This window comes from Egretta garzetta, unplaced genomic scaffold (genome assembly GCF_000687185.1).
Source record: "Egretta garzetta isolate BGI_Z169 unplaced genomic scaffold, ASM68718v1 scaffold117, whole genome shotgun sequence".
NCBI lineage: Eukaryota > Metazoa > Chordata > Aves > Pelecaniformes > Ardeidae > Egretta > Egretta garzetta.
Window position 1 is genome coordinate 2834764 of NW_009260479.1, and position 19703 is coordinate 2854466.

The 19703-nt window shown below is 39.7% G+C and overlaps 1 protein-coding gene across 2 annotated transcripts in view; it reads left to right on the forward strand.

The window, feature by feature from the left end:
• The window catches only part of LOC104130965 (sodium channel protein type 5 subunit alpha), a 174217-nt gene that overhangs the window by 12369 nt on the left and 142145 nt on the right, over positions 1 to 19703 (forward strand). For both annotated transcript variants that reach the window (XM_009644073.2, XM_035899648.1), the window contains exons 5-6: positions 3484 to 3575; positions 11693 to 11923. In XM_009644073.2, coding sequence (XP_009642368.1) covers positions 3484 to 3575; positions 11693 to 11923 — 323 coding nt within the window. The remainder of the gene's footprint in view (positions 1 to 3483; positions 3576 to 11692; positions 11924 to 19703) is intronic.

Here is a 19703-nt window from a genome sequence, read left to right on the forward strand (position 1 = left end):
TTCACTGGAAGACTCCCACTTATTTTAGCAGGCTTTGGATCAGAGCCAGCCCTAGGCCAGATCCTGGTATCTGTTACTACATTCCTATGGATTTGGCTGAACTGACATCTGGCCATCGTGATAAGCTTTTAAAAAAAATGCAGTGCAGATGGGGAGGAGCTTTTGGAGGTCAACGCACATTCGGTATTTTTCTCAGCTCAACTTTTCCTCAGGCAGTACTAAGTGCAATTCTCCTGCAACGTTTAGAGGCAGGACGGAACAACACAACGTGTCACCAGCCTGCTCTCCTGTCCATCAGACACCTGGTAAAAGCAGGGTACGATAGTTCATCTGCTTGTGAGTTGGGATGCGAGTTCATTTGCAGATCTCTGAGTTCAGCACAACATGGAGATCTCCTGTGCATGGGTTCCCTCTATTCTACTAGGAAGGAGAGTTTTGCCAGTGAGGCAGAAAGGAGCAAAGGACAAGATAAACCACAGCTTGCAGCCTTGGCACTGCATCTGCTCCACCTCATGTTCTCAGCTTGGGCAGAGGTTGGAGCATCAGCCCCAGCTCTGCAGAACTCCTCTGGGAGCATCTCATTTACTGTCACTGAAATTCAAGTCTGAACATTCAGTGTGGGACAAGGTCTGGATATCCCTTAAATTCTGCCCACATTATCTCTGGGTGTTTGGTGCTTAGGGAGCTGGAAAAATGTGAAGGCTTGCACAGGCCTTAAGGTGGGCAGTTTCCCAGAGGTGATTCACTCCCTGCAGGTAGGAACCAGGGTTTGGTTCCCAGAGGTTGTGGGCTTACACCTCTTTTTGCTTTTCTGAGTCTTCTAGACTTGAATGGCCACTCAGTGCTCCAGATCAAGGATTCGTGAAAACTTCCTTAAGCCTTATTTAATGAGAGGCTTGGGTGTCTCGCCTTCTTTCCTAGCTGCATTTCTAAATTATATTTCCTCTCTTAGTTAGTAGATCCCTAAACCAGGGGGGTCTGCAACTGCAAAAAAAATATTTCTCAACATCAAGTTACAGCAATGGCCACACTCTTCAGAACTGGCATCCATTCCTAATGCTTCTTACTTCAAGGCATATTGTATTAACATTTTTAGAATAGAAAAAAATAATTGGAATTCTGAAATAGACAATAAATGGAAAAGTGTTCTTTGAGTCATAGGCAGCAACGAGAGAGTTAAAAGTGACTGCGATATTCTCTTCATATGTACAATGAAACTTCCTTCCCAAGCATGCAAGCAGCAGATAGTGCAGAGCGTTGGATAATGGACTCTATTCTGATATGATTTATCCTTCATAGAAATCCAATTTGCAAGTAATTTAAAATAAAACTGATTATACAGGTAACACTGGCGTTGTCTTTGCTTGTAGCTAGTGTGATGCTAAGGTATTTCTGTTTTTGGAAGCAAAGATGGCATGAGGGTTCAAAATGGGAAAGCCTGGTGAGGAGCCATGAGATCTAGATGGACCAAGGCTTCTGAGCTAACTGAAAATCTGATTCTTTCAGTGGTGGGTGTTATAGTGGAATGACCATCACTTGCTTTACAGTTATTGCAAAATAACTTCTTACCTCTTCTTTTGGACAGAAACAGCATGGATTGGGTCACAAAGAGTAGTTTAAATAGCACATTAGAGAGCAAGAGGTGCCACAGGTCTCCAGGGCTTTTCTCCTGCCCTGTGCAAACAGACACAGCCATGGCTGTTGACCTTCTGTGGGGCCATGGATGGGTTCAAGGGAAATTATGAAGCTACCCTTGTTTAGACTGCTTTCCAGATAAGCAAGTGCTTTCCAGAACAGGAGAGGGAGAGGCAGCTGTAACTCTGGGTTGGAAAGTGCCCTGCCAAAAGCTTAAAGAGAATAAGCAATTCCCTGGCTAACAGGGAAATTTGGGATGGGAATTCCAGTTGCTTCTCACCCCCTGATAAAGAGGAACTGGTCTGCTGTGATTTCATCCAAGAAATGGCCAAAATAAATCTTAATTAACTATTGTGAACAAACAGCAGTGGTGTTTGCTTCATATGCTTGTTCACACATTAATAAAGTGTTTTTACAAATCTCTTGTCAGCAAAACCCTATTCCCATGCTATTGCTTCTCCCCAAATTATTTTTTTCTACCCTTGCATGCTGCAGAAGAGTTTGGGGGAGAAGCACTGGGTAAACATGGGTAGGAATTACCAAACAGGTAAATCTTTGCCCAGGCTCCCCTATAAGATTATGAAGAGGAGAAGCAATATTGCTCTTCCAGGTTATAATCTGGATTAGTAGATACTGAGAGGATGCTTTGTCCTCCCCAGAGGCCTTTGCACAAAGCTCACTTAAGCTGGCTTTGTAAAATAACCAGGTGAGTTTTTTCCTTAACATGTAAAAACAAATGCCTCAAAGAAGTAGAATATGTCAATGAAATGTAATAGAAGTTTAACAGTGAATAATATTAAAGAGTCCAAGAGCTGTTTGGTTCAGAAGATACAGTGGTGACTATGCTTTTACTATACACTAACTTTGAGGAAATAATTTTATACAACATGGATAAACCAAAACTGATTCCATAACTGACCCTCCTGGGAGCATTTTGCTCAGGTGTGGGATGGGTCCCCGTGATGACCAAAACAGGCACAGCAGTGAAGAGCTGGGATTGGTATTTTAATCATAAATAGTTTTTAGTAGGATTGCAATTATAGTCATTCAAAATCCATCTTCCTGCAGCCAAAGGGCATGGATTTGATGTACAAAACAAAATAAAATTTTAAGCATCTCTTGAAACCAACATCTGCTTTACCACAGAGTACAGCATCTTGGAATAAATAACCCAGGAGAACCATTTGCACTGATATTTTCCCATGTTGTCCTCTATGTAGTTTGCAGAAGCTATTATGTGAAAATTACTTGGGCATTTGAAGCTTTTATTTTTTTTAAGAGCAGCAAATAACTCTTAATGTTTCCTGTAATGTAAAGAATTTTTTGTTAAACTACATGATGGTAAAATCTTTAAAGTATTTATTGCTGAACAGCAGGATAACAAAGTTCACCCGGTAAAGAACTGATGCCTATTAGATAAGTTTAATAGTTCGAGAAACTATTTGAAATAATGTGTGCTATGAAAAACCCGGGACAAACGGCATCAAAGAACAGCCTGAAAAGTGGGTGCACCTCTCATTTGGCTGCATTCACTCCCGCTATGTAGGAATGTATTCTTCATTCAGACAAGTCTCATACTCTATTGTATAATTCCAAATAACTGTGACTTAATTCTACAGGTATGTAGGAGAATTTGTGAATGTAGGCAGTGTTTCACCTCTTCGGACTTTCAGGGTATTGAGAGCTTTAAAAACTATTTCAGTAATCCCAGGTAAGAAGCCCTGATCCTTACGTTTCGGCTCTCAGCTACAAGTGATTCTTTCTCTGTCTCTCTTTGTCCCTTTGACTGTTGTTTTTTTTTTTGCTGGTGTTTTGTCATTGTCTGTGTGTGACTTTCCCTTGTTACAGATACATAACTGAATTTGTGGACCTGGGCAATGTCTCAGCCTTACGAACGTTCAGAGTACTGCGGGCGCTGAAAACAATCTCAGTCATTTCAGGTGAAAATCAGGTTAAACACTCCGGCTGCAGTTAAAGCCTACATGCCATTTCCAGTAGTAAAGACAGTAATTACAAATGACTTAACCATAGATACTGATCAGGAAATGGAGGAATGTAGGGAATGTGACCTGTCAATAGAATACATTTTTCATATGTTTTCCAATACTGGTTTTGTTTGCAGAAAGAATTAGAGTGCTTCCAAAATTACAGACCTCACTAAAACGAGCGCTGCTGTAGGAACAGCGGTATGCAGTGGCTCGTGAATCACATACATAAAGTACTCATTCATGAACCATAGGAAAATGGCAATGAAATTCTTTTAAAGTCTTCGGATATTGATTTTTAAAAATGGAAGGTTAATGACCTCAAAATGGTATTTGTGTTTAAGAGCGCATCGATAGAGGAATCTAAATCTGTGCTATGAGCTGAGGTTTCAAGACTGCAGGCATAGATAGCCTAATTTGTCATGGTGTTTATCCATTTGTATGTGATAGAAATGCTGTTTACATTTAGGACCCTGAAGAGATCAGAAGTTTTGTCATTGATTTTGGTAGATTCAGCATTTCACCAACACACATTTTCTCACATATTAAAGGATATGACACCCCCCCCACCCCATGCAAAAAAAAAATAAAAATCAGTATTTTACTACAGATCTGGTAGTGAAAGAAGCTCTTTTTTCATTGCTTTTAATCCAATCCATTACTATTTCTTAAAATAATAAATAATATTTACTATTAAGTATTTTATGCAGAGGTGAGTCCACTCTGTGGACTAACCGTATGATGATAATTTTATTGCCAAGCATATCTATGGACAGGTCTCATTCAGCCTCAGTGTTTAACATCTCCAACCTGCATGACAAGGTAGAGAAGATAGCAAAACCCATGCATGGTAGATCCTATCGGTGATAATCCTGAACAGATGTTGGCAATTACATGTCAAAAATATTCAAAACGTCGAGAGAACTGCTCAGATTCTCACACACAGCTCTTTAAGGTTAGAAAGGCTTTTCCATCCGTCATATTGTGCACTTCTACACTATAATATAAATCTAAAAACTTCTGTGGTGTAAACTTGTAGGGACAGTACTCACACAGACTATAGGCTAGGAATGGGAATTGAGGTGTTAAGAAAACATATACATGGGGCTAAGGCTTACTCACTCATTCCAACATTAAAGTAATGAAAATCAGTGGAATTCTTGAGAGAGCAAGGTACTTTTCATTGGAAGTGTATATCAAAATATAGCTCTTAAAGAATGCTTTAAGATGATTAGGTCTGGTATTCCCTGAAATCAGTTCCTGTCTTCATTTTTGTCTTTAAGTTTAAAAAGAATAATCAGTTAGCGGAGAGGTTTTGCTATGGTTTTGCTAACTGGATTTACACTCAGAAAGGATTTTTTTTTTCTTGGGAAATGGAAAGTTGAGCACCGTTTTGCAGATCATGTGGGATAGTAGTGGCTAATCAGAAAGAAAACTGGAATGTCCTAGCTTCCTCTGCTAGCGGTTTGAAGATTAACTTGGAGGGACAGCCATCTCCAGGGGACACCTTTCGCTTTCCATCTCATCTCAAGCTTGCTCTCTCTGCTTCAGAGCAGAGCCTGTCAATTTTGCTGAGTTATATATATATATATATATAGCATTTTTCTGCTGTTCTTTATCAGAGTTGGAGCAGAAGCTTGTTTTACATCAAATGATAATTTTTGGCTGTTTTTTTAGTGGGAGGAAATGGAATATTGAGATGCAGAAAAACTTTATTTAAAAATACACCAAAGCCCTTCAGTAATATTAAAACCAGAGTTGTTCCATTTGTTGGTTAATAGAAAAAAAAAAAAGAAGATGAGGATTAATATTTATTAGAGTAATACATAATAACTCACATTCTCTTTTTTTCTTTTGGACTTTTTCATTAGTTTTTTGGTAACTGCATTTTTAGGTACAAGTAACTAAATCATTTGCTGACAGAACTGCATGAAGATATGCTAATGGAATATCTGGCCTTAGATTTTATTGTCAAGATTACCTGTGCCCTGAGTATGTTTAAATTACAAATGCGGAGAGCTACAAATTGCCAAGGAACACCTATCTGCCTATAAAACACAGCTAAGTTTTGGGGTTTTTTTAATGTTAGCAGATAATTTCAGAGAAGTCAGTTCATTTTTCAGTTAGACACGTATATTTTAAAAGAAATATTGGGCATGATGCTGTGTTGATTTGGAGATCAGTCTGAGTTTTTAATGATAACATAGGCTTATGGTGAGATGAAATATTTTTCCACAATAGGCTTAAAAATGAAAAGATGATGAACACTGATATCTCCCATGAGATTTTGGGGTTTAACTGCTAGAAAAAGGAGAAGGTTGTTATTTTTCCTTCCTTTTCTACATCTCAGGTGAAGAACACTGAGATGTATTCTCCTTTGCAAATATCTAAGCTTTTCCTCAATAAAATTGATCACACTTTTCCATCAGGTAGTTATGTTTGCACAAACATACTTGGACTCAGCATGCTCGGTGAAATTGTTTACTGAAAGTAACGGGCCAAGTCCTCCGTGGTGTAAGGCTTCTGTCCAGCAAAGCACTTAGAGGCTGGTTTTCAAAGGCATTCTGCTTCACTTGAAATCAATGAGTTTCACTATTGACTCCAGAGGGAGTTAGTAAAGCTAACAATTAGTGCTTTTAAAAATCTCACCTACCTTTAATGCCTCGCTTTAAGTGGGCAAGCAGGCACAGGGACGTTTAGGGGACATGGGCTCACAGGACTCAAAAAGAGCTCCCAAACTCTCAGAGTCCATTCCCCTGGCCTAAGGCTGCATTTAACATAGCTCAGACCTGGCCTGATATTTATTGCCTGACTTTTTCTAACAGTCCTTCAAAGGTGGAGGTCTCATGATCCTTCTGAGAAGTCTGTTCCAGCACCCCATTACTTTCGCCATTAGAAGATTTGCCCTGGGAGGATATGTTCAGATCCAGATTCAGCAACAGAAATATTAGCATCTACCAGCAAGATGTGTGCTTCCCAATCACGGAGGATCCGGGGCTCAGTTTGGTTGCCATCATGCCAGGATCTCCAGCTCCTCAGGGCAATGGATAACCTGGAGTTCCTGTCTCTGAATCCAGACCCCCATCCAACCTCACCCTCTCTTGGTGCATTATCAGTTCACTATTTTTTACCCTGCAGCCACTGTGTAGGACATCGGGTCAGTGCCTTACCCACTGTGGCAGCCCTTAACGTGCTGGAGGACCTTCAGGGATCCCCTCCATTTTCCTTTTTCTGCACCAAACACACCCATTTCTTTCTCTTTTCCAGTTGTCCATGGTATCAAAAGAAAACAAGCTTTGTACAGTAGCTGGGTGTCTGTTTACGCAGACTTATTAAAAGAAAAAAGTTTTTAATTTCTTCATGTATCCCTTATATTCAGGTGCTTAGAAATAGGTAACATTTTCTCTATGGGAGCATAAAACCTTTAACTCTCAGTGATTTTATTTATTAATTAGTGTCTTGCACATTGTCATGGCAACGGGATTTATTCATTTTCAGTCTAGCTAGGAACCGTGGTCAGCAGCAAAACAGCCCACTGAAGTCACTAATTTGTCTCCCATTACCAGAGTATCCAAGTCCCAGTGTTCTCAGCAGGAACCCTTCCCATGACAATAAATGGTCTCAAATCATAGTTTATCTGCATAGAAATCACCAATGTTCTTGATATATACTAATTAAGGTAATATAAAGCCCTGAGTTACACCCTTCTATGCCTCCTCATCAGAAGCCTACAAATCGCAGTCCATCATCATCATCACTGGAATTTTGTAAAGTTCCTGTATTCAGAGAAGCTCCACTGCTCTTTCTGGAACAGGAGTGTACATCACGGACATCTCACATAAAATGACAGGATACCGGCAAAAGGTGACCTCATAGAAAATTGGGCCAAGGCACTTTGGGGCCTGATCCAGCTCCCATTTAAGTTAGTGTGAGTCTAAAGGCTATAAATAGGCTGTGAATGTTATCCAGTACTTTACTGATAGCCAGAACAGAGCTTGGAGAACAAGAATTAAGGCTGTGTGGAGAAGACTGACCCCTGTTCACTGCTTCAATCTCACCGAAGTCCTCCTACGGAGAGATAAATGTCATCCTTCTGGTGGGTCAATCACTTAACTCAAGAACGGAGGTGAGAAATAAATGACATACTTAGGTTTTCCTTGGACATGGGCCTGATAGTCACATTTCCATGCAAAGATGGTCTACAGAAATGCTGACAACCATTCAAATTTGCCAACATGCTATTAAACTCTTTTCTTCCCCGTGTGTCAGTGGCTAACAGCAAAATACGTGACCTCTTCTCTCCCTACATGCACATGACTCATGCAGACATTGACAAGACACATGCGTATCCTGGGGAGAAGGAGTAGGCCAGTTGAGGACAATCATAGTACAAATCACACTCTCTTCTTTTTTTTTTTTTTTTTGTTTCTGCTTTTTCTTCCCACTTCTTTCCAGACTGTGTATGAAAGCATCTGATGTTCTGTAGGTGATTGCCAACATCTGGTATGGATGTCATACTGAATTATGCTAATACTTTCTCACATCTCATAGGAGGAATGGATGGTGTTGTGGGATCTTGCCATTTCTCATTGTTTGGTGTTGCTTGCATTTTCTATGGTTTCTGATTTGCATTTGAAAACTGATTATTTGATTAACTTCTGAATGTGTTAATTTCTACCTGCATTAACAGGAATGTTTGGGCCAAACCCTCCTTGCTTTCTGCAGATGTCAGGCTGCCTATGCAGCCCTCATTTCACTGATTTTGGATCTCGTGCTATTGTTCATGTCATGCAAGCAGGATTTGGCCCAGAAGCGCGGAAAGAATTCAGTGATTCAGGAGAAGCCTGTATTGATTACTCTAGGGAGTTGTCTACAGACCCACTGTCATTAAGGGCTGTAGTTTTTACTCAGCTTCAGATCAGATCCTCAGTTCTTGCTGCATGCTGCCTGGTTTGATGTTTGACTTGCAAGAATTAAGTAAATGCCTTTAATGCCCCATAAATAGTATCTTCTATTAAGCTATATTGCAGTGCTCTCATTGGCGCTATTTCAAAGGAGGATTATTTATCTAGAAGATTTGACAGTGCTCTAAATTTGAATACATCTAGCATTGCTTTTACAAAACATGGGATTGATTCAGAGAAATACAGAACACCTGCAAGAGGTTCTGGGTGTCCTGATTTCCCCTCAGCCCTTCCATTTACGAGGGATAGAAAGTGTAAATGAATGGTGATTTAAACACTTTGCTTAGCAGTGAGTTGTGCCAAGCAACTTGATGGACGCTACTTAATTTTCTGGACAAATTTTGTTTTTAAAGGGTGAGGAAAAATAAAACCCAGCTAGATTTTAAGTATACCACTCCCCAAATGGTTTTCCTGGAAAGTTTTAACAAATGTCCAGGAGGCAGAGTACAAGTTATTTTTAAATGGTCTTTAATCACAACAATTGTACTACTAAAGCATTCTCTTCTTAAACTGTTCAGAAGCCTGTATGCTATTAAAACAAAACAAGAAGGTAAAGGAGAAAACCCTCTCATAAAGAAATTATTTGATACCTGCGAGGAATGAACTTGTAAAACTAATAGTATAGGGTTACTATTCTATTTAAAACCCCAGTAAGTAAACTGAGAAAACCATGTTTCATGAAATGACCTTGAAATTAAGAATACTGGGGGCTGACTTTGAAAACAGATAATCTTTATTGGTGATTAGGATTTTGTAGGTCTTGTTTCCTAATATTATCCCCATTCACATTAGGACTCCCATTGTCCTTGCCCATGTGAGTAAGATTAATTAGTGTACTCAGATGGTACAAATGCAGCCTCAGAGTTTGCATTTGTGTTACAAACAAATAAATGTACTGCAGGGATTCCACAGAGGGTACTGAATTAAAAGAATATGTGGTTTGGCTTTTTTCCCTTTTTTAAGACTTGGTTTGCATTTCACCAGCTTCAGTGAAGAAACATCTGTGCAATCAAAGAACAACCAATGATGAGAATCATCAGAAACATTTCAGAATATTAGATAAAATAAACAAATATTCTAGTGCATTTACAAATCATGTTCCCCACCACCACCACCTCACTACTTGTTTAAGACCTGGCTGTATTAAAAGTCTTATATTCTTAACACTGGATAAGTGTGAGACCCCAGGAAGTCCTTCCGAATTGGGCTACAACTAAAACTGGTTTCACTTCAGGTATAAAGTTCACCCAAGATTAGATTATCAGAAGAGCTATGCTTTTTATTTAGGCATCAAAATAGGTAGCCAAATCTACGGATGGACTCCAAAGACCCAAGTTGGCCTTTTTCTAGGCACCTGAATAGAACTGACCTCTTTTGTAAAATCTCTTTCTTGGTGAGGAATGCAGATAGCATGGAAATCCAGCTTTTGCCTAATGTTTATACTGCCATATTTTTGCCTTTATTTCTGAGTCGAGCAGGGAGATGTCTAACCTCTTGCTCTTTACCATGCCACAAACTAAAGAGGCAAACAAAGAATTTAGTGGAGAGAGGGGACTACCCACACCTAATGGGTCAGTCCCTTTTGGTTAAATGGCCATTTTATAGATGTTAATATCATTCACAGGTTAACCTAATGGCAATACCCTATGCAGGAGTGGAATATTTTAGGCTGCTGGATCCAGGGACTGCTGGACCTGTCGGCCATTCTAGCGGCTCATCCTCCTTTGAGAAACTATGATTTTCCCTTACTATACCACAGAATACTTACCACTTACTATACCACAGAATTTTAAGCAAGACCAAAAACCCATTTTGCCTTCCTATAAGTCCTCAAGTACATTTTCGTATTATTTTAAATTATGCAGCACTAGCTCAACCTTTGTGGCTGCCAAACTCTTGGGGTGGAATTCCAGGGAACTGAGATTTAATATGTATGTTCATATTCAGTGAGCAAATCAATGCGCTTTTGAGTATTGCCCAGGAGAATTCCTCCAATTTCCTCTTTGCACTTTCTTTTTCCCATTTAACTCAATTTCTCTTACTGCTGCCATACTGGTGACACTGATTATCAGAAACACTGATTACTACTTATCGAGTATTAATTAACTATAAATAGGAAAGAAACAACAAAATTGCTACCATTGTGCAGCTGATATTGATGTCCAACTACGGCACACAAGTTTAGGAGGGCCTTTCCTTGAAAAGAGTGGGTTTTGTTGTATTCATGTAATATTCAGTCAGCTCAAACAGTGCTGATCTGCAGTAACACTTCAAAAACAAGCAATATCTTTTAAGAAAACAGTATAATTATTTATGTCTGTATATTTATAGAATAATAAACTGAAGCTAGTGTTATGGGGTGAAATAACACAGGAGAAGCTAATTTGTGTGACCCAAGCCTTTGGTGTTTGTAATAAGATTATTTATCTACATTGGCAGCATATTATAAAATGATTAACTATGCCCAGGTATTGTTGGAGCCTCAGGTTGCTTTACTCAAATAGTTTCCACTGGGTTTATTTGATTGCCCATATTATTTGGCTTCTAATCCTAAATTCTCGTTGTCTTAAGCAAATGAATTGAAGGCAGAGGAATTATTCATATGAGGATAGTGAGCTGGATTTGGCACTAAAATATGTAAAATAATCAGTGAATAAATAACATTTCCATACCTCTTCATCTGTTTATGTGAGGGATAAAGTTATCAGAATCACCTGAGTGATGTAAAACTAATTCACATTCTCAAAATTCAATGGGATTTAGGCTTTACAGCCATTACTGCAGCTCCATGAAAACATAAAAGACATTCCGTATTTTCCTTATCCATGAATATTTTTGTACCTCACTGTTCCTCCATCCAGTTCTTTCCCTCCATTTTTAAAGCAGTGTTTGTGTAAGAGTAATACCAAGACTTTTGTTCAGACAAAAGTCAGCCAAACTAAACTTTCATCGTGATCACTTGTCTCTCGTTTCTGCTGTCCAGTTACAAACATGTAGTAGAAACCCTTCTGATTTTCCCTTCCATGGAGATTTTCATCATGAAAAATAGCTATTTGCAGACATGTTTCAGCCTCTCAGCCTATAAACTCTTGGCTTTTATCTCCCTAGGACTGAAGACCATTGTAGGGGCACTTATCCAGTCTGTTAAGAAACTTGCTGATGTGATGATCCTGACCGTTTTCTGCTTGAGTGTCTTTGCCCTCATAGGCCTACAGCTCTTCATGGGCAACTTGCGACACAAGTGTGTCAGGGACTACACCAAGTTTAACTCCACCAATGGCACGTTGTACTTGGATGGTAGGATGTGGAACACCTCAGAGGAATTTCTTAGTGATCCAGGTAAGCTCTTCTTTACCCTGTTGTCTGGGTTTTGGTTGGTTTGGGGCTTTTTTATTATTATTATATTGACCAAATTTGTATGTGAATCAGGAAATGCAGCATTACATGACTACTGGCTCTTCGTGATCTTGATGTGGTTTTGAAGGATGTAGCTAGCTTTTTCTGATCTCTGTGGTGCCTTCACAGTTCATGCTGAAAGCATTTGTGATGCTTTCCTATGATACAGACTGTGGACCTTGTTACATCGTCGATGATTTTTACAGTTTTAAGGTGTCTCATGGTATTTTCCTTCAAGATTTCTTTCCTGCAATTAGGCAATTGCATGAAAATTTCAATTCTGTGTGTGGGTCTGGTTTGCACAGTGTTTCTTTAAGATGATTTATAGCTCTTGCATTTTCCAGCAAAACTTCAAAATTTAAATTAAGGGTCTTAAAAACCAAAAAGTGAGGCAGAGCAATTCAGTATTTAATAATCTGAAAAATCCCAAGAGCTTTTTTTTTAGGAAATCTTAGGCTATTAGGGCCCTAACTTATTATCTGGGTTGGGCCATCCTGCAGTGTCTGGTGCTCTGATGTTTATTATCAAAAGGCTTGTTTTCTAGGCCAAAGCAATTTTTAATACTCTACAGTCTGCTATACTTTGAATTACAATGAAATAGGTTCACTGAACTCATTTATTAACAGTTTCAAAAAAAATAAGTATTTCGTGTAAATAAACTTCAGAAGGTAAACAAGTGGCCCAGCTGTTTTGCTGCTCCAAAACCCTCTGAGTCACCACGGGACCCACACCAATTGCAATGGACATGGGCTCACGTCTAAAACTGTTCAATGATGCTCTTGGGGAAAGGAAGCAGTCAGGCTGATGTGCATTGGTAGGCTTATGACCAGTGACCTTTTGTATTTTATTTATTTTGAGAAGAATAAACCACATAGTCAGCTCATTGACTGGAAACTTGGTTGGGAGGAAGTGACACAGTGTTACAGGGTGCCTCAGCTCTGACTGCATGGACCCTTCAGCCCTATGTCTCCAGCCATCTGCACTACAAAAACCCCACGCCTGACTCCTGGAAGTTGCCTGGCTTGATGAAGGACTCTGTTGTATGCCTGGCACAAGGTTGCCTCCAACCCCTACTGGCTTCTCAGTGTTGTACACCTCTTCAGCCAGGCTACATTGGGCAGGAATTGGGCCAAGGGCAGTCTCACCATTCCCCACTGGTGACTTCTGGCCTTTCTGATCGATTCCTCTCCCTGCAGTCTGAGCATCCCTGGAAGCAATGGTGTTAGTTCCATTCAACGAATAAAGAACCCAAATTTGGTGTCTTTAATGCATGATGTGGTTGATGCAGCATCAAGGAAGGGCAGTTCATGAAGCTCTGGCTGGACAAGGGCCATCTTTGGGACTAACCCTGACCATCAGGTTATGTGTCCTCTTAGTGTTGCCCTCTTGTCAGCTGAAACGGGAAAGCTCTGTGCTAGAGCTAAAAAACCCCATTGGACCTATGCTGACCGGTGATAAGCCCGCTGACATGTTTTCCCACCCATGCTCTCTGCGCTTCCAGCTTGGAAAAGAGTGCTCGTGGAGCTAGTAAAGATATTTCTGCACCGGTGGTGGATTAAGGCACTTCACGGCTCCTCCAGCCCCGGATAACTGTCAGCTGCGTGAGGTGCTGCTCTCCCTCTCTCATAGAGGCATTGAGAGATAAAACAGTGATGGCTGGAAGTATAAAGCCCTGCAATAAAGGTGAAAGGATGAAATGGAGCTGTGAAGATAGCCTGACTCTCTGGAAATGGAAGTAGGGTAAATGTACTACTGGGTAGTCTCTACAAAAATACAGTTAATGTCAGGGCCAGCTGCACCATTGCTTTAAATGAGAGGAATTGTACAGCTGCTTCCAGCATACCATGAGCAAGTTTATTTGTGTAGCCCTGATATGGGGAGGAGGGGAGATGCTCCAATAAATCCATTTAGTAAATCCAGCAATGGTTAATACGGTCATGAAAATATACTTGTTATCACTAAAGGAGATTTACCTATTACAAAGATAATCAACTTAGTGAGATAATGGATTAAAGTGAATTAAAGTTTGACCATGTGGTATTAATAGTAAGTAATAATTACATCAATGAGTGTTTTCACAATATCTGAAAATAAAGCCATGGTGCATTACGGCAAACAGACATCCGTTATGGTGGATGGACAAAAATGATTTAAATACCTGAAGTGTTGACTCAGTGCAGCAGGCCACTGAAGAACTAGAAGAAAAGTGGATTTATAGGAAAAATGTGCTGACCTCTGAATAAGAATAATGAAGTGTTCCTCGAAATGCTGGAGAGGGTGGCTTAGCTATTATGCTAGGAAGAACAATATTAAGGAGGATTTTCATTTAATGTTGACTATTGCACTAAACCAATTCAGAAATGGAAGGACTGGCTCATTTTGTAACTAGATGGGATAGTGCTTTATATTTCATTTTGCATAAGTATTGTGGTGAAATGAAGTGACGCTTTAACAGAGTAGTGCTGACCACAATTTAATAACAGTCCAAATTTCAAGTACTGCAGGGAATTAAGCGATACATACAGTTAGATTAAAGTGTAGGCAGACCAAATTAGATAAAAAGAGGAATATATTAAGAAACAGAGTAGTGTCAGTGTTTATTTTGAAAAAGAACTTGAGAAGAAAATTGGCCAACATGTTGAGATAGTAGAGTTCACCCCAAAGGAGCACAGAGGATTACAAAAGCTCTTTGGAGACTTCAAAACCAGTGTGGCTGCCTCACTTAGTTTGGAGCAGGGATACTAATGTGAAAAACCAGAAACCTGAAGTACTGTCAGAGATTCATAATAATACCTAAAAAAAAAAAAAAAAAATAGATATAAAGAAATAAAGGAGTTAAAAACACCCAAAAAGCAAAATTGGAAAAATGAATTGTTAATTCTATTCATCAGGACACCAAAATAGAGAATCAAAATGGGGTGATATCCCAGTTCTGCTCTTCTTGGAGAGCAAAAGTTTGCTTTTGATTCTTTGAGAGAGTTTTTAATGTTTTAAAGGACAGCAGGAAGCCTCTGAAAAGGCATCAGCCTCCTCTTGTGCCTTTGAACGTTTTTTGCATAAATGGAAAAACAGAAACGAGTGGAACCCCTTAAAAGGGTAACACAGTGAAGAATTGCCTGGTGCTGCAGAGGAAATAGCTGAGAGACTTAGTCATGATGTGCAAAGAAAGATGAGAACTTGGTTTTCAGTCTTTCGGAGCCCTTTTTAGTTTGAGATAACTGTGTGCCACAGGAACTTGCTACAGGAGACATTTTGGTTTTGTAGAAGACCTGGGATAGTTTTAGCTCTGCTTTTTTTAGTCAGAGCTGACTTGGTGTATGGACTAAACTGTATCCTCTTTCCTTACCTCCTTTCGGCCCCCAGGCAGGATTTTTTTTCTCATCTGTCTTCTCAGTCCTCTTGTTTCGATTATATCGATGGGGAAAAAAGTCCATTTACAAACTTTGTTTGCATCATCATTGGCTTAACCACAATTATGTGGTAACACTTGAGTTTTTTGGTTAATCCTTGAGGAAATACCCACCATGCTCCCAAGGTTCAGGAACCCCTTCCCTTAGCTACACACTCAAGACCCACATGTACTTTCCTGCTCTACCACTGTGGTCACCACACCTATCTTGGCTGATGGTGCGGGTGCTGCCTGGCCTCTCTGCTACCCCTGTTCCTGCCTCCACCACCAGTTAAGGCAGCGTACCAACACCAGTGGTGGTGGTGGCCGGAACTGTGGTGTCAGAAAAAAAATATTTTTTTCCTATATCTGGAAAAAAAATAATAATTGGTCCATTTCTGTGCATGATAGATCCATAATAAGTCAGCCCCCACCACCTCCCCTTTCAGGCCTTTGTCTGTTACTTAATCTTTCCTGCATGAACTTGTGAATCCTATATTGCAAGGTTGCTAGCGTTGTTGAGAATTGTTGGGTTCTCTCTTTCTGTTGTGAATCTGCCATGTGAAAATCCTATAAATTAAATCCCATAAGGAGTAAGGACCTCCTACCTATCCCACCTACCTATCCCTACCTACCACCCAACACTTTTCTTGTTCTTTCCATTGTCTCAATGGCTCCTGCAGCTGGAGAAAATGCCAGGTAATTTGGGAAGCAAGGAACAGAGCCCTTAAGCATGGGGATTCAGTGGGAAAATTCAGAGATCTCTCTTCCGTTTAGCTTCACTAATCACTAAGTCCTAGCATACAGAAGTGACATTGAATATTCCCAATCAAACCATCAAGAAGGGGAATTTCTTGGTATTGTCATTAAAAGCTTAATTCTGTGAAAGAAACTTCTTCTAAGCTATTGCAGCTGCCTCTGGTTTCTCAGCTTAGCTACTGGGCACAGCGGTCACGGTAAGGTGAGATACCTGCTTAGTCCTTCCTCAACTCACAGTGTTGATGTAGTTTGAAAACCTGCCTTTTGGTGGGCACATCTATCTCATGATGAACAGGAGGATTTTTCTATTCTTTCCACCAATTTAAATGACTCTAGGTCTTCACAACTTACACACCAACCTTTACGAAGGCAGCTTACCAGAAAAGTTATTCCGGTCCAGTTTTGCGTCCAATGAGTAATGCTTACCGCTGCAAACCTAGGAAAGGGAAAAAGGAAGATTAAGGTTAAGGCAGAAATAGCTCAGCAGGTCTCTCAACCTCCTCCGTAGGACTGTTCTTAGCTTGTATGAAAGGAGTGGGGGGCAGCTGAGCATTAGCTAGAATCGGGCTAAAAAATTCTTGATGTCAAGTGCCAATGATAAAGTTAAAATGAAGGCACAGCTTGTTCATCTGGGAAAACACTGGCTACTGGTAAGCAATTATTTTTTTACCTGCGATTCTAGATTTGGTAAGGGACTGCAATCAAAAAGTCCAAGGAGGATTAATTTTAGACATGAATGATAACCAACCTGTGAATCTGAAGTTGCTCATGTATAAAAATGAAATAAAAAGTACAAAATAGTGATAGCTTACAACCACAGCATTATGAAAATTATGTAATCAGTGTATCAATATCAAAGTTATTGAGCTGTTAGTTATCTTCAGGAGAGCTAATAGTTTAGAAATACCAGCTGATTGGAAAACTTCATGCTTAATCCCAAAGATTTCTAGGAAAGCAGCTGCAAAGAGCATGCTCGAAAGCCTGCCTTAGGTTGCGGTGTTTAAATTAAAGATGTATTTGATGAAGTGAAGCTTTATGAATGTGTGAGTCAGAGTGGATTGAAAGGTATATGATGTCAGATATGTCACTGGCTTAGGGAGAGAAAAGATGTACCAATGGACTGAGTGTAGCTGATTCATGTGGCTGGTGGTTGTAGAATCTTTAATGCCATTTATGTATTCCATTACTGAAATGGATTATTGACTAGTCAGTAAGTAGAAACTTGAGTTTAAATAGCGTGTTCTTTTGTAGAGCAGGGCTCAATGTAAGTGCTGAATGCATAAGAAAAAAAAAAACCTTAAGAAAAAAGCCTTAAAAATACAGTAAAATTATTATAAAATCACTTTTGAAATGACGGTCTCAAACACCAATATTTTCTTTTTTCTTAGTGCCCTAGTTAAGACACTCTGAAAGGGTCTTGTTTTCAAAGTGTTTGATGTATGTTTTCTCTCAAAATCAGTATATTGTAAGGTAAAATAAATCCCTGTAATTTCTTTTAGATAATCCTGTCCAGAATGTTAAAATAATAAAATAAAAAAGAAAAGTTTAAGATTTATTAACCTTTTACTGGGAGGAATCAACTGCCATTTTTATGGCAGTGATTTTTCTCTTCTTCGGAAGTCAAACTGTGTAGTTAGCAAAAGTCTGGGAAGAAAAGCTTTAATTATTAAAAAAAAAAAATCTGGGTAAAGATAAATTTAATATCTGTTTTGTCATCTCCAGTTAGACCTGGAAGACTTATGGTTGCTTCAGGTTCTATATTTAGAAAGATGTATGAATACATTAAGTTTAGGTCCTTATTTTAGGTACCTGGTCTTTGCAGCTCCCAATTGCATCCAACAAAGTGATAGGAGTGATTTGGAGAAGGAACTTTCTGAGGTGGCCTCTGGGGGAGCCTGTTTCATTTTATATCCCTTAGTCATACTAGGCAGCCTAGGGAGATGGTCCAACTAAACCATCCACATTAGATGACTAAGGTTGAGGAACAGGAGCACTCTTCATAGATGACCTTTGGTTGCAGGGCAACTTGCTGTATGTTGATGTGATACCCATCTGAATCATGGTCTTCCTGGGTACTTGAGAAGGGATCGCAGGCTTGTGGGAAACAACTGGTCTTGTATATGATGTAAATGCAACTAGAGCCACTCTGCTCGGAGCTGATAAATCAGTAGCAGTTCCAGACCGATGCAAAATAATTCTAGAGTCTTTTCACATCCTCCTCTTTCATGTGCTAGGTGTAATGCGCTCTTGAAATAAGCAGGCAGTGATGTTGAGGCATATATCCCTGAATATATAAAAATATGTATATGTGTATATAGATGCATGCATTTCTTTTCTAAGCTCTGTGCCTGAGTATTAGCTCCGCCTGAGGAATCTCTTCATTTTTGCTTTCAGAACCACTGAAATGGAACTATACGAACAGATATTATGAAACTGTATGAGAACTGTATAGAAAATAATGATGTCCAAGTCAGATAATAAATGTAGCAAGTTTGGGAAGAGCTGAAGTGTTTGAGGTGTTTTCTGAGGTGGTAATAGAAGACAGTGAGTGTTTGATGAGTAATTATGGAGGTGGGAGGAAAGAGGGAAGCAATAAATCAGGTTGAGACTGGAATAAGTGTTTTATTATGTATGATTGTATGCGAACCAATGATTAAGACAAAGAACCTCTCTGGGCTTTCAGACTGTGCTTGTAAGCATGGAATCTATTCACGTTACTCCACCGTTAACTGTAAATATTGTGGCTTTGTTCGGGTGCTGTGGATCTTTTGATAAATAGCTTCATAAATGCTCAAATGTTAATGCTCTGATGTGTTATTAACACAGGTATTGTACCTGTGCACTTTAATGTTTTAAGCTAAATAGAAAAAGAAAGGCTCCAGTGGAAGAAATGCAAGGATCAGAAAAACATAGGAATTGGTACTGTTGTATCCAACACAGCCTCTTCCCAACCATTCAGTGGGAATATTTTTAGCCTTGTGGTGACAGAGTAAGTTCTTAGCTTGAAACAGTTTGTAGAACAGGAGGATTTGTCCCCCATATACAGGGTTTTTTTGCTCTCATCACCACATTACTGCTCACAGGAAGGAGAGATCCACTAGAGGAAAGATTTGCCACAGAAGATTCAGACTGAACATTTTCAGAGTTTTCCTGCACCTTCCAACTGCTCATAAACTCCCAAACTAATATAACGCTTGATTCACATAGTGATGTTCAAAGAGGCATTTGCAAGGCCCCCACCTGTGCCCTTTAGAGCCTGTCCATGGCCTTCTGCTTGCTCCGGGTTGAGCAATAACGTGCCTTGCAAAGGCAAAAGGTAGCGTTCACCTTTAACTCTGAATCATAGAATCATAGAATCACTTTGGTTGGAAAAGACCTTTGAGATCATCAAGTCCAACCTTTAATCTAACCCTGCCATCCCACCACTAAACCATGTCCCTAAGCACCTCATCTATCCTTCTTTTAAATACCTCCAGGGAGGAGGACTCGGCCACCTCCCTGGGCAGCCCATTCCAGAGCCTGATAACCCTTTCGGTGAAGAAGTTTTTCCTAATGTCTAGCCTAAACCTGCCCTGG